At 53.6% G+C, this 14875-nt stretch overlaps 2 protein-coding genes and 1 pseudogene across 2 annotated transcripts; 2 read left to right on the plus strand and 1 right to left on the minus strand.

The window, feature by feature from the left end:
• Window positions 1-2740: 2740 nt before the first annotated feature.
• On the minus strand, window positions 2741-5155 carry LOC112894616 (probable membrane-associated kinase regulator 2). The gene is made up of 2 exons (XM_025962380.1): window positions 3293-5155; window positions 2741-3181 (listed from the first exon to the last, which is right to left on the minus strand). The coding sequence occupies exons 1-2, from the start codon at window positions 4395-4397 to the stop codon at window positions 3087-3089; spliced, it is 1200 nt and encodes a 399-aa protein (XP_025818165.1). The 5' UTR covers window positions 4398-5155; the 3' UTR covers window positions 2741-3086.
• A 3381-nt stretch (window positions 5156-8536) lies between these two features.
• On the plus strand, window positions 8537-10177 carry LOC112892890 (annotated as a pseudogene).
• Window positions 10178-10845: 668 nt separating this feature from the next.
• LOC112893340 (reticulon-like protein B1) lies at window positions 10846-13389 on the plus strand. Its single transcript, XM_025960613.1, has 5 exons — window positions 10846-11225; window positions 12178-12358; window positions 12523-12664; window positions 12751-12820; window positions 12912-13389. Exons 1-5 carry the CDS (start codon window positions 10943-10945, stop codon window positions 13076-13078), a joined length of 843 nt encoding a protein of 280 aa, XP_025816398.1. The 5' UTR covers window positions 10846-10942; the 3' UTR covers window positions 13079-13389.
• Window positions 13390-14875: the final 1486 nt, after the last annotated feature.

A 14875-nucleotide genomic window follows, 5' to 3' on the forward strand; every position in this document is an offset into this window, starting at 1 on the left:
TAGCCGGAAGGAGGAGCCGGAGGAACCACAGATTGACCGCAACAAGTTGCTGTTCCGTTTTATTCCCTGGAAAAATGGAAAATAAATAATGCTGCATATATCTTGCTCAGGCTAAAAGAGGAAAAGGAGATGACTGAATATCTCTGAAGAGCAAGCAAGCTACAGAGTATCAGATTCAGACCTTCCGGAGGACGGGCTGTGAAGAGTGGTTGAATCAGAATTCAGAGGCGTGGAGCGAGCACAGAGACAGAGAAGCAAAGCAAGCTCTGCGTCTCGCACATGGTGATGGACTGACTCCTCGTCCTCGCTCGCGTACAAGGAGAGGAGACCGTGCCACGGAAAGGTGCGGTGCAGCTGTGCAGGAGGGGCGGGGCACAAGCAGAGCGTCTCAGCCTCAACATATAAATGCTGACGGGAACTTGGTGCGGCCTCAACAGTTTGGCAAGGTATGTTCCGGCTACAGCCTACAGTGACGAGCCATGCGGTTTCATTTTCATGCTCCTGCTGATTGAGAAATAGTACTGGTGAAAAACGAAAAACGTACCACTACTGATGGGGCTACGTATTAAAGGTTTGGTGAAAGACGAAAGGGGAGCGAGCGAGTCCCTTGCAACACGGCACTACATTACACTAGAGAGTTTGACTAGGGCGAGCACTCACCAGCTGGTCTCTCTATGCGTAGAGACAGACAAATCCGGCAAGCTGGGACCCTCCCGATATCATGAGCAGAGGCAGTAGCCATTCCATCTCCATGGGTGAGCGAGCCCAATCGCAGTGCCGGAGACTGCCTCTCTCCGGCTCCGGTGCGCCCGCCGTGCCGTAACCTGCTGCCATCCATGCCGCCGTCGCGACAAACCTGTACGGAACACGGGACGCAAACCACTCTTTTTATTAGTCTGATCGGCAGTACTAACTAGCAGCGAAACCTGACCCTATCTCGTCGTCGTCGGCGCCATGCCATGCGAGCACTACAAGTGACGACGAGCTCCAACCAGGCATCGCGCACGCTGAATGCATACGGCCAGGCGGCCGGCAGATGATGATCGCATCGGCCCGATCGTCCGTCCGCCGCCGCGCCGCTATCTGGCTGGTCCAGCTAATTAATCATCCGCCGGACGTGTCGGCGTTGGCGCTTGCCCGTCACTAGCGTCGCCGCTGTACCTGCACGGCGGCTAGCTAGCCAGCACCTGTCGCCGGGGTCGGTCCTCTCCTCTCTCGCGCTCACGCTCATGCTCATGGACCATCGTCGTCGCCACGCAATTATATGTACGCAGCGCTGTGGTCTCGGAGCAAATGGAATGTGCCGTCGCGTGCTGCTGCTAATCTGCCCACGCCCGCCCCGTCCAACAGTGTGGACGTGTGATGAATGGCTGCCTGCTAGCTCGCAACCAAGGAAATGCCAAGGCAGCGGCGGCGGCTGCTTTCAGTTTCAATCTGGTACAGACAGCAGCCCCTGATGGCAATTAGCGTCCGTGGACATGGACTAGGCTCAGCCGCTGGGCGTGCCCATTTGCATCCAGCAGCGTCCTCCCCTTCCTTCCCCTAGTGGCTGGCTAGTCCATGGCATCCATCGGCATTGGATTCCTTGGTCCATTGGGAGCGATTTGCCATGGATGGTTCGCATCGCAGGCAGGCATTACGCCAGGGGGCCAGCTAGCCTCCTCGCATTAGGCATCCATTACTGCTGCCTGCCCCCCATCTACTAGTAACAAAGTCAATGCGCCTCTGCAGCGCGTGCCGATGCGCAGTCAGGCGTCAGCGATGGCAGCCTAACAAACTCCGGCGTGCGTCGACGCGTGACGGACGTACCACAAGTCTCGTGCCTGCTCCTTCTGACGGCCGGGCAGCCTCCCGTGTGGGTACGCCGCCGTGCAACGTGGAGCCGCGGTAGCGTCGCCGTCGCCCGCGCCTCGCATCAGTGCACCACCAGGCGCCCTGGGCGTCAATGGCCACACCGCCGCGCACCGCGGCGGTGCACCCGAGCCCCGCTGCGTTGCGCCCACGGGAGAGTACTAGTAGTAGCAGTAGTGGCCGCCTTTCGCGGCGACCGAGGCTGCCGCTCCGGATGCGCGCGCGGGTCCGAGCCGAACCACGCCACGGACGCGACGGCACGGCAGAGGGCGGGCGGCCAGCAGGCCGCCCGCGCCGCGCCGGGCACGACAACAACAACAACAAGGCTCGGCGATGGACGTCGGAGGTGACGGAAAGGAGCCTTGCGCTTGCGGCCTGCGGCCCTAAAGAGCGGCAGGTTTGGTCGACCGCGACGGGACTCTCGCTGTCGAACACCATGCCTTTCTTTCTTTGCCTCGGGCGATGACAAATTCGAGCGTGCAAATCACCGGGAAAGCAAGCGCGCGAGGTGGGCGCAAATCAAATCCACCCTCCCCTTTATCTCCCTTCTCCCTTGCTCCGGCTGGGCCTCGGCGTGGCGGTGTTCCCGACGAGCTCCTCCAGGGCTTCAGGCAACTAGGCAAGGCAAGCGGCAGCCGATAAAGGCTGCGCCCCGACACGACGCCGCCGTCTTTTCCCTGCTCTCCCTACTTGCTCCTCGACTCATCACACCAATCCTACGCTACACACACGGCCGCTCCTACCCCCGTTTGAGCCGGCCCAGAACGGCTAGTGTCAAGGTGCACGAGCTCAGCATCAACGACCGACTCTTAACGAAGGATGGCATGGAACCGTACACCTTACCTTCCATCAAGGAACAAAGGGCACAAAAGGAGGAGCAATTTACTAGTAGAACAGAAAGCGACTTCGCATGGGCGACGGCCATTATACATTTTTTACACACGGATTGCATGCCACTGCTGCTGAGAGACAGGCACCACACCAGTATCATCCATCCAACTAGACGGCGAGGTCATGCAAAGCAGGTACACGCTGCTACTAGGAGCTCAGCGCGGCCCTAAAGACAAAATCTTTCGGCCACGTCAGGACAAGCCACACCAAGCACACTGCACACCCATGCACACCACGCCTTTGTTTAATCCGGCGCCAACACCACCGCTACTACCATCTACTTACTACGCTAATACTACTAGAGTACGGCGATCACCGTTGCTCGAGTCCTTGGATCACCGGAATCACGCGCCGTCGCCGCCGTCGCTGCTGTCGGCCGCCCGGCCGCCGCCCGGCCCCTCGCCCGCCGTCACGGTCCGCAGCAGCGGCGACTCCGACCCTACGGTGTTTATTTCCCCAAGTAGTACAAGCCATTAGCCATTAACCATCGAAGGCGGTACTAGTAGGATGCTGCTGTCTCGCTGGGAGGTGGGGCCGTCCGCGCATGTACCTTTGGACGCGTTGAAGGAGCGCTTGCAGTGGGCGATGGCGCTCTGGATGCCGTCCTGCAGCTGCAGCAGCGAGTCGTCCCGCCGCTGCGGGGCCCCGGGGGAAGGCGGCGGCGGCGAGGGCGCCGCGGCCACGGCGGACGACGCCGAACGGCTCTTGCCCAGGCGCTTGCACACCTGCTTCAGCCCGGCGGGGACGCCCGCGCGGGGCGCGCGCACGCCGCAGGCCACCACCACCGGCTGCGGCGCGGTGGCCGCCGCTGGGGGCTGAGACGACGGGGCCGGGGAGGGGAACGGGGCGGGGAGGTCGGGCTCGGCGTCCGTCTCCTCGCCCTCGCTCGCGCCCGCGAATCTGAGGCGCTCGCCGTAGCGCCGGGAGACCTTCACGTACAGCGGCTTGATCTTGCTCAGGTACTTGAGCACCACCTCCTTCGCGAACCGCCGCTCCTCGGCGGTGATCGCCGCGGACGCGTCCTGGGGATGCTGGGCCGCCGCGGCGGGCCGGTCCGCGCAGGCGCCGGCGTCGGAGGTGCGCGAGCTGTTGTCGCGCGTGAACAGCGACGCCAGGGGCGCGTCGTCCACCCGGAACTTTATCAGGAACCGGCTCGTCTGCTTCGGCGCCGCCGCGCCGCCGTTGCCCTCCGCCGGGACGGCGACCTTGGGCTTCCTCAGCTTCAGCAGCAGCACGCGGAACTTGGTGGCCGGCCGGAGCAGCGACGCCGGCGGCGGGGCCGGCGCAGCCTCGGCCGCCTCCGCCTCCTTGCCGTCCTTGCCGTCGCCCGTCTCCGCGCCTGTCGGCGCGGCCACCGCGTCGACGGCCACCACCTCGCCCCCGCCGGACGCCACGTCCTCGCCGGCCACGGCGAAGTTGAACTCCACCCGCTCTTCCTCCGCGTCGGACGCGGCGCTCTCGTCGCCGGGCACCGCGAACTCCAGGTCGAAGAAGGACGCGTCGTCCTCGACGTCCCCGCCGCCGCAAGCGCCACCTCCTCCGCCGCCGCCGTCTTCGCACGCCGACGCGGCTATGGTCGTGGCGGCCACGGGCGCGCGCTGGGCGCCGGCGACCACGCCGCCGCGCAGGTACTTGAGGAAGCTGAAGGACTCCATGGCGCGCGCCGGCGCAGCGCAGTGGCACAGAGCTCAGTCGAATCCTGTGCTCACTCACTCGCTGAGTCACTCAGCTCCAAGCGCAACTACTCCCTCCTTGACTCCCAACGCTCAAAAAAAGACTCTTTTCGGGGGGGAGCCTTTTGAGGAGAGGATGAGAGGGGACTGAGAGCGGAGCAGAGAGGACAAGGTCGTGGTGGGGGTGGCGTTGCAGCCATCAATGACAAATACTAGATGAGCTGAGGTGAGCAGCGGAGCAGAGCGCGGGTGGGTGGGGTTGGACGGGGAGGGCGGCTTCGGCCGCTTTGGATGGGACGAGGGTCCCTCCCGTGCGGGGGGCTTCAGCCTTCAGGGCAGTGGGGCTCCCGTGATATCTCTCTCTCTCTCTCCCCCGACCTCCATCGCCATGGATTTCAATCCAACCATGAACCATTCAATTCAAGCATCTCTCTCGTTCCTGAATTCCAAATTCAGTTCTCCTTCTGGTAAACAAAACTCCAAATTCTGGTTGGCGCTGGATGCGTAACGCAAAGAGGCAGGGGAACTGACCACTTCAAGATTTTTCAGATGTTGCAAATCAAAGCTCCAAATTCTGTTGGCACAGGACGTGTGTAGCGGGGTGTAATGCACGCACGCTTTGGATCACCTGGCACGGCATGGGCAAGCAGCGCGGTGGGTTTGGCATGAACTGTTGGGGGTGTGCGTGCTCAGCTCTGCTCTGCTGGTGCTGGGTTTTGGTTTTTCGTCTTTCCGTTTGCTGGGCTGGATGCAGAGTAGGAGGAGTAAGCTGCAACTGGGCAGGGGACCACGGTCAGTGCTGGTAAAACAAAACAATTCAACAAGTTACCCCTGGTATATATAAACTGAAAGTCAGCAGATCAAGTGAGATCTCTCTCGTTCTGGAATATGCAAACGATAGAATTTGCCTCGGAATGCGTCTGGTCGAGCCGTCGAGCGGACTGAATGGACGGGCGGCCATCGCATCCCTCTCCATCCCTCCTGCATGAGCCCGTGAGACATCTTCAGCTAAAGGTGCACGATAGGCTGCCGTTCCTTCCATCTCATTGCCTGAACCATAGACCAATGATCATGGCAACAGCAGCAAAGCCTCGCACAGTCGCCCGGATAACAGCAGCCTTTGCCTGATCGGGCACGGGGAGGTGGTGCTACGCAATTACAAGCTCATGAGGATCATCATGCCGTCCCGAGTTCTGCCGGGAACATCATACTACCTGTCAGCGCAAGCACCGGCCGGCGCTGGGACTTGTGAGGCTCATCAAGACCTGATCGTCTTTGAATAATTTGATATGGATGGGGAGTGCACGTCGCAGTAATATTGTCTGTGCGACTGTGTAATGATCATGGAGGCAGCTACATCTAGCCGGGGCAGTTCGGTAACGTTTTGGGCCCAGAACTTGAGGCCCATTAACATAGTGTTCCTTTCTTTTTGGACCATCCCGCCAACCACCATCGATTGAGCGGATGTGGCCCATGTATATCTTGCAATGGCTATCTGCAGAATTGTTCCCCTCGTCAAATCAAGAGCTAGCCACACCCAGCTGAGCTGAATTCTTTGCATATGAGATAGTCAGGTACATCTATGGTCCAAAATATAGGTAAAACGACTTGGCGTAATTGAGAATACGAATTCATAGCGTGCATCGAAAGGCCACGACAAAACAAAATCTGCATGGATGTATTGATAGTCTCTACTACTAAAAAGCACGCAGTGTCCACATACCTGCCGTGGCTCTGCCGGCAGAACCACGCCCCCCTCGCCAGCCCAGCCGTCGCGCCGCAGCCCGTCCGCCCCGGCCGTCGCCGGCCTCGCCGCTCGCCCGCCCACTGCGCTGGAGCCTGTCCGCCCGGCTGTCGCAGGCCTCGCTGTCGCCCTCCTCACCGTCGCAACGCAGCCTGCCCGCTTAGCCGCAGCTGGCCTCGATACGCCCGCCGTGCCGCAGCCTGCTTGCTCGACCGTCCCGCGCACCCCGCCAGCCCGGCCACCGCCGCGGCTCACTCGGCCACGCGCCCGACCCTAGGCCCACCTAGGCGGCTGCCAGTGCACCGGTCTGCGGGGCACTGCCGTCGGCGGGCGCCGCCCCGGGCGTTCCCAAGCCGCTGGCCACGCATGCGCCACCGCACCTGGAGGCGCACATGCGGCGGCAGAGCGCCTCACGGTCCTGGCGTTGACCCTCCAGGGCGCATTGCTGGTATTGGAGCGGCGCCTCCAGCGACATCAGGTAGCCCATCGCCAGATCTGCCGATTTGTGCCGTCAGGGCCTCGTTTCCGGCCTCCGCCGCCGCCCTGGTCATCAATCGCAGGAACCGCCGCCTGTTTCGGGGGAGGAAAAAGAAACGACAGAGCACGAGGAGGTAGGCAGCAGGAGCTCTGCCGGCAGAACCACGCCCCCCTCGCCCGCCCAGTCGTCGCGCCGTAGCCCGTCCGCCCCGGCCGTCGCCGGCCTCGCCGCCACCTGCCACGCCGCTCGCCCGCCACTACGCTGGAGCCTGTCTGCCCGGCTATCGCAGGCCTCGATGTCGCCCTCCTCACTGTCGCAACGCAGCCCTCCCGCTTAGCCGCAGCTGGCCTCGATACGCCCACCGTGCCGCAGCCTGCTTGCTCGACCGTCCCGCGCACCCTGCCCGCCCGGCCGCCGCCGCGACTCACTCGGCCACGTGCCCGATCCTAGGCCCACCCAGGCGGCTGCCGGTGCACCGGTCAGCGGGGCACTGCCGTCGGCAGGCGCCGCCCCGGGCGTGCCCAAGCCGTTGGCCACGCATGCGCCACTGCACCTGGAGGCGCACATGCGGCGGCAGAGCGCCTCACGGTCCTGGCGTTGACCCTCCAGGTCGCACTGCTGGTATTGGAGCGGCGCCTCCAGCGACATCAGGTAGCCCATCGCCAGATCTGCCGATTTGTGTCGTTTCCGGCCTCCGCCGCCGCCCCTGGTCATCAATCGCAGGAACCGCCGCCTATTTCGGGGGAGGAAAAAGAAACGACAGAGCACGAGGAGGTAGGCAGCAGGAGCAAGAGGCAGAGCCGGGAAGGCAAGGGCGGCTCCTTGGCATGAGGTGGAGGCGCGGAGCCAGGTTGCTAGTGGTGCGAGGCATGGGCGGCTGCGCGAACGGTGCAAAGAGATAAGAAAAGGGGACCAGAAAAGGAGCCATCGCAGTCCGCAGTTAGGGGATAAGGCAGGCAGACCCGCAAGGAAAAAAAGAATGAAAGGAAAAAATAAAAGGGAGGAAGAAAAGAGAAGAAAAGGAGATAAGGGCATTATGGACTTTTGATCCGTTCTATTTCATAAAAGATTAGGAGAAACCATTTTAGCAAATATTTTTCTAACCAACCAATCAAGAGCTAGAAAAAGCTGCTCATTGGAGAAGTAAGAGTCAGAACTATTTTAGAAGAAGCTAGAGCCGTATCAAACGGACCCTTAATTTTGAGGTTTTGTGATATGTTTAACGGTAGGCTCATCTTGTTAAATGCTTTTGCAGGACACTAAAAATTTGGAAAAATATGATGAATTAAGAGAAAATTAATTATTAGTATCACCTAGCAAGTAGTTATTTACTCGAGTAAATAGTACAAAAATGTGGATGCTACATATGTTACACGGTGATATTTTCTGATTAACTTCATCACAGGATGTTTGGAGGTGCATATATGATCTTGGATAGAGAGTTAATGGAATTTTGTAGTTAAATATTTCTATCATAAATACTATAATTTTTCCCATCAGTGTCTTATCCGGTGTGTAATTTTTTATGAAAATTCTTTTGATAATGTTGAGTTGTGTCATTAATTTCTTTTTTTATTTTGACAATTTCTTTTGACAGTGTCTTATTTTGTATTTCATGTTTGGAGGTTACGCCGGTTGCTATTGCCACAAGATACAATTATGAAGATTTTAGAAAACGAGGCATGATGTTTTAGAAATAAATTTTTATATATACCGTGATAAATGAGCATGGATTCCGGATTATTGGATTAGGAATGAGCATATCCTCTATGGTTCAATTGACGAGTTCAGTAATGGAATATCTCTACTAATAATAAGGTTGCAGTGTCCATGTCACACCCCCGTGGCTCTGCCTCCGCGTGGTTCTGCCTCCCCGCTGCCCCTGCCGCGTTAAAAAAAATGCACACCAGCGCTCCCCCTCGTGCTCCGCTCTCACCTCCCCCTCGCGCTCGCCGCCGTCGCCGCTCTCGCCTCCTCCTCCTCCGGTGGCCGAGGACCAACCCGCGGCGCCCTCTCTCTCTCCCCCGCTCGCCATCGTCACCCTCTCTCCCCCCTCACTGCTGCCGTCACCCTCCCCTCGCCCTCATCGCCGCCGCCGTGCCTGCCCCAGACACCGCCCTGGACTTGGCCTCGCTGCCGTCGCCGTACCCGCTCGCCCACTGCCTGCTGTGCATCTCTTCCCGTGCTCGTCGACGAAGGCCCGCCGCGCCACCGCCGAAGGCCCGCACCTTTCTTCCCCAAACCCGCGGCCAGCACTCGCTCCCCGTCATCGCTGACCTCGCCTGCTCGTCGTGGCGGGCCACGGCACGGGGCCCGCTCACGTGGCGCCGGGTCGAACTCCGCGACTGGGCCACCCTTACCTCTGGCCGCCGCGCCATGGGACCGGGGCCCTCATGCACTCGGGTCCCCGTCCATGCCGCTCTCGCCGGCATCTTGGATGTCGCCGCCATGCTGGCGGAAGGGCGGATCGAGGCCGTGCTACTCCCAGAATTCGCAGATGAGGATCACCTCCTGTTCCTCTGCAGTTCTTTGTATAGGAAGATTTAATTATCGATTTCATTCAGTTATATTGGTTAAATAAACTTCATTCAGTTCTTTGATCATCATGATGGATGTTGTTTATACTTTCTGTTGACAATCGTTTGGTGTCCTTTTTTAATCTGTTCCCAGCTCAAGTTTACAAACTCAATTTTATAATTTTTGTTAGAGCATGAGCAAGTTGGGTGGTGTCTGAATGAAATCTTCAGCGCAAATTTTCTGCACCCACAAACTTGCTAGAATGATTCCTTGCATCTTTTTATACCAAATCAACTGTATGTGGTTTTAAACACTGTTTGTATTGCTATATTCTGATTATTATGAATTATCATAACAGTTATCATCAGCATGTGGCAATATGCTTTTCGTTTCACATGGATTTAGATCCTAATCGGCTAACAGTTGACCTGTAAATGTTACGAGGCTATGGTTATTTAAGTCTGAGTTAGATTTCTATCTATTTTTCCTAGGTGTCCGAACCTGCAGTATTTCAGCCTTCCTAGCACATGTATGACTTATGATCAGTTCTGTAAGGCAATAGGTGAACTTCATTCACTTAAAGGCATGGCAGTGGATGAGAGTCTTCATCAACTACAATGTCCTCCTCCAAATGTATCAGTGCTGCCCAGACTTTATGGAACTGAAAGTGTCTGCTTTGTACGTTGATGAAGAGATGGCTTCGATCATCTGTAACTCTCTTCTTCAGCTAAAGAAGCCCGAGATACCAAGTTCAGATATGTCTACCTCTGCGATAATAATGTTCCTTGATTGCCTAGAGGCATTTGAGTACCTGGACATGTCGGGTTACGAGGCATCCGCAATCTCCAGCATTATTCTTGAAAAAGCTTCACGGCTCTCGAGGTCTTTCTCTGGAACTCCAAGTTTGAGCTCGGAGAGTTCGTGGACTGCTCGAACCGTGGGGAGCATAACATTAACCCTGGAGAGCCTTGTTAGTGCATGATGGATCACAAGGTGATGGACTGGCTGGTTGGAACTGCATAGACTTCCTGAACCAAGGGCGTCTATGTTTTTGTTGTTGTTGTTAAATTATGATATTTTTCTACTTGTAAAATGTCAACCCTTTCTCATCTCTAAACAAGGTGATTCTTAGAAAATTGTGCTCGACGTTTAAGACATTTGGCATATTGGATACACTTTCTTTCCATCACCATTAATATGTATTTTGCTACTGAAATTTATGACTTAGACAAATATATCTACTGTCTTCTTACCATATTTATTTAAAATTATTTTATTTTGTTCAAAAATTGTGTGCCCGTATCACCGCACGGGCCTTTGCCTAGTATATCAGTAAAAGGTTAAAAAGGGCAGAGGGTTGAAAAGCTGTAGCTGCGGGCCCAGTCCAGCAGAAAAGCTGAGTGGTGCAGGTGTGATGGGGCGTGCCCTCCACGTTGATTCCGCCAACCTTTTCTCCTCCCCTCCTCTTTTCCGCTACATCTACTGGTCCTTGCGCACCCCAGCGCTGCTGGCCTCGAGGCAAATGAATCTATGAGGAATGGAGTTGTGATGATTTTCTCCTTAAAAAGTCGTCCAGCCCAAACCACTCCACCCAGCCCCTTCCCGCCGTCGAATCCAAATCTGACGGCCCTGATTTCCCCGCTAGCCCTAAACCCTCCCGCGCCTATATAAAAAGCCCAGCACAGAAATGAGACCAGATCTCCCCCATTTCTCCTCCCTCCCCTTTCGCTGCATCGCACGCTCCTCCGCCTTTCCCGTGTCCCCCGGAGCAGCGCGAGGGTTTCGAACATGGCGGAGCAGCCGCACGCGGAAGGCGGCGCGAGCCCCAAGCACGAGACCCTGATGGAGAAGCTCGCCGACAAGCTCCACGTCGGCGGCAAGGACTCCTCCTCGTCCTCGGACTCCGACAACGACGAGCGGCCGCGCCCCTCGGCGCCGCCCGCGCCCGCCGCCGAGGTCAAGCCCTCCTTCTCCGACTCCGCCGCCACGGCGGCCGCCGAGGCCAAGGCCAAGGTGTTCCGCCTCTTCGGCCGCGAGCAGCCGATCCACAAGGCCCTCGGTGGAGGCAAACGTATGGCTCTGTTCCATGCTCTGAGTGATGCTGCTTTTTTGTATGGTATTGACTTGACTTGAAATCGGTAGATCGGATCTGGTTGCGGGGGATCTGGACGGGCTTGAGGACTTGGGTTGCGGGCTAGATCTGTTAGGTTGCGTTTTCTCGGCTGGAAGTAGGGTTTAAGCAAAGGCCGGTTTGTTTAGATCGGGGTCTTATTTGTCGTTGAGAAATGGAGGCGACCAGTATGTGCTGATGGGGCGACTCTCGCTTCAAATTCGATCAATGTAGCTTGATTGCATATTGCTACATGATCTGATCTGAACGAGTGCACACTTTATACTCCCTTTGATTGTGAAAACTTGTCACTGCTGAGCTCGTCTGAGTCTGGGCTTATGATGTTTTTGAAATTCCAGGTCAGGTAACATGAATATTGATTGCATTAGTTTCGGTAATGGTAGGATTGGCTGTTGCATTTATAGCTGCTCACATAGTATGTAAACTATATTGATAACCACCTGAAAATTCATATGGTATTTTGTTTAACATGATGGGAATCACTTTCTTATGAATGTCATGTTGTTTTGGCCACAGCATTTCGGGGTGTTATATGTTCTTGTATGAGGGTCAATACTTTAGAGGCCTTTTGGTTGCTTTGCATTAGGGTGCTGAAAACTTGCAGTTTGTTTGGAAAAGAAACAATCAACTGGTTGATTTCACATTATGTTTATCTGAAAATAAAAAGGACTTCCTTTAAAGAGGTTGCGATACAATCTTATTGCACTGTGTCTTTGCACCTTATTGCATATTTGACGTAAACTCGACAACCAGAGCACTACTTTACCTGCAAACACCTTTCTTTGTCAAACGAATTGTCTGGTGACCTAGGTGTAATAGGAATTGTGTAACCTGAACACCTGATTATCTATTATTGTACCTTCCGTATTCATTACGGTTTTATATTTTGCAGCTGCTGATGTGTTCCTGTGGAGGAACAGGAACATCTCTGCTGGAGTGCTTGGTGGTGCCACTGCAATCTGGATCCTTTTTGAATTGCTTGGCTACCATCTTCTGACCTTCGTTTGCCATGGTCTCATATTCTCTTTGGGTGTTCTCTTTCTCTGGTCTAACGCCTCCTCGTTCATCAACAAGTAAGATTTTCATCTTAATGTGATATACCATACAAGCTTATAAGATACAAAGTTTGTTCATGTCAAGTTACATGGATATAGAATTACTTCATGATGTGTGATCCTGCCAGTTTTGAAAAATAAAAATAAAAAAAAATAATGTGTGATCCTGCCCTTTATTTCAGATCGCCCCCACAGGTCCCAGAGGTGATCATTCCTGAAGATCTGGTTGTCAACATTGCACTATCTACTCGTTATGAGATCAACAGGGCCTTCGCCAATCTTCGCCAGATTGCTCTTGGCCGGGACATAAAGAAGTTCCTTATGGTAAGTCTACTATGTCATTGCCTGTGCTGATCAATGGTTGCTACAGAAAATATACCTGTCTCATTTATCCTCCATGCAATTTTTAGGTGATTGCTGGGCTTTGGTTGCTTTCTGTTCTTGGGAGCTGCTGCAATTTCTTGACCTTGGTTTACATTGGTAAGGGATCCAAGCAACTCAAAGAGAACCTTAACACCTTTTCTAACTATCTGCATGCCTGACACTGATCCTCGTCTCTTATGCAAAACAGTCTTTGTGGTGCTGCACACAGTCCCTGTCCTCTACGAGAAGTATGAGGATCAGATCGACTCGTATGGCGAGAAGGGGTGGGTTGAAATTAAGAAGCAGTACGCCATGTTTGATGAGAAGGTTCTGAGCAAAGTACCAAGGGGCCCCGCGAAAGACAAGAAGCACTAGAAACACAAGTGATTCGGTGTTACTCTCGGTAGGGAATGCTAGCAAGTGGTTCGAGTTTGTCAGGAGGCATCAAGACTCCCTTTTTGTGGTTCGAGCACCTATCGCCTTGTGTTATTACGGCTGCCTTGTTTGGTCTTTTGATGGGGGTAGCCGGATAGCTTTGCCCTACAACAGTGATGCAGATGCAGCATACGATTTTCTTGTACTGCTGTTTGATTTTGATCTGTGTTGTAAGATGTAGCGCGTGTACTGTACCAGTGACGCTGTTTTTTCTACCTATATGGATGCAGTTTGGAGTTTGGTTATATTTATGAACATGTGCTGAGGTTAGATACCATCTACTTCAATTTTACGATGGTTTTGGTGAAGAAGGCCTGCAGCTCGTTCTTTTCGTACTGTTAGTGCTCGATTTTAGTTTCTTCAAAAATCTGCTCTGTTTTAGGGTGTGGTGCGCATTGCTTTTGTTGTGGTTCTTTGGCTTGTGGGATATTGAGGTGTTTCGTGGTTCGTCGGGACTCGGGGTTACTAGGATGAACAGTGCGCTTCACCGCGCCCTTATAAGAATGATGCCTGTTGCCTGCATTGAATCCGCCATTGAAATCAAGTAGTAGTATATAAAGCACGTAAATATAATGCCAATGTCATCTGTCAGACCGAATCATCTTTGATACAATAAATAAATGCTCAAATTGTAATTAGTAAATCTTAATCATTAACACAAGCAATGGTAGCCAGAATCTGAAAGACTGTAAATTGTTAATCTTGTTGTAACTAATGAATATGTGATTAGCAAAAATATTAATTCAGCTTAGCCTATTTAAGAAGAACAAAAACTGATGAAATTTGGAAAGGAAAAAAGGGTGAGAACATTTGAGGAAGATGGTCCTATGATTTCTATCTCCACACACAGGAGATATCGTCAGTCCAGCTCAGCCCCGTGCTTCCCCGTTGGTGACGGTAGTAGAGCAGCGCTGCCAAGGATGAAGGCTTCCTGCGCAAGGTCGCATCAGGCAGGGGCAGGGGCAGAATGGGCGTCGCCATGCCGGCTGCCACACACAAACGGTAGGTGCTGTTTCGCTATCTTCGCAGGCTGCCATGGTCGGGGCTGGCTAGGCTAGCTGAGGAAGACGGCGACTGGTTGGGCGAGGAGTACGACGGCCAATCGGTGACATGGCGGCGCCACGCAGGGACGTAGGCGCTGCTTCGCCATCTTCGCAGCCCGCCGTGGTCGGGGCTGGCTCGGTGGGGATGGAAATTTGAATGCGGATATTCCAAATATTCAACATCCATATTTGTTTAAATATTAATATAGATATCTGTATTCGTATTCGAATTTAATGTGGTAGCAAAGTGGATACATCCGAATCTGATTTTTATTGTTTTTCTCCATCTGATTTCACATCCGTATTCGATAATATCCGAAACTATTTAAAAAGTTATATTTATTTCCATAACCAATGTTATTAATTTTTATAATAAAATTATAAGAAGATTAAGTTTACTCGTAAATATTCTTGTTTTACCTATTTATGGGTGAAATTAATGTTATACTTTTTTATTATATATTAATAAAAAATGTTTATATATTTATTAAAAATATAAATTGCAAGTTTTATTATTTATTTATTAAAATATTTATTGATAAATAAGTTATTTTTGACAAGCTATCTTTATTTTATTGTCGTACTTTAGTTTGACGGTTTTATATTATAAAAGTACCAATAAAGAAAATAGCTAAATATTATCCTATATATCGAGTAAATATCCGAATTCGAATCCGAATCCGAGGCGTCTGTT

Source organism: Panicum hallii, chromosome 5, assembly GCF_002211085.1.
Source record: "Panicum hallii strain FIL2 chromosome 5, PHallii_v3.1, whole genome shotgun sequence".
Taxonomy (NCBI): domain Eukaryota; kingdom Viridiplantae; phylum Streptophyta; class Magnoliopsida; order Poales; family Poaceae; genus Panicum; species Panicum hallii.

Coding starts and splice junctions, on each gene's coding strand:
- LOC112894616 (XM_025962380.1), bottom strand. CDS start 4,397: ATGGAGTCCTTCAGCTTCCTCAAGTACCTGCGCGGCGGCGTGGTCGCC. Junction 3,182..3,292: donor CTCCTTCAACGCGTCCAAAG/GTACATGCGCGG, acceptor TAAACACCGTAG/GGTCGGAGTCGCCGCTGCTG.
- LOC112893340 (XM_025960613.1), top strand. CDS start 10,943: ATGGCGGAGCAGCCGCACGCGGAAGGCGGCGCGAGCCCCAAGCACGAG. Junction 11,226..12,177: donor GGCCCTCGGTGGAGGCAAAC/GTATGGCTCTGT, acceptor TATATTTTGCAG/CTGCTGATGTGTTCCTGTGG. Junction 12,665..12,750: donor ACATAAAGAAGTTCCTTATG/GTAAGTCTACTA, acceptor TGCAATTTTTAG/GTGATTGCTGGGCTTTGGTT.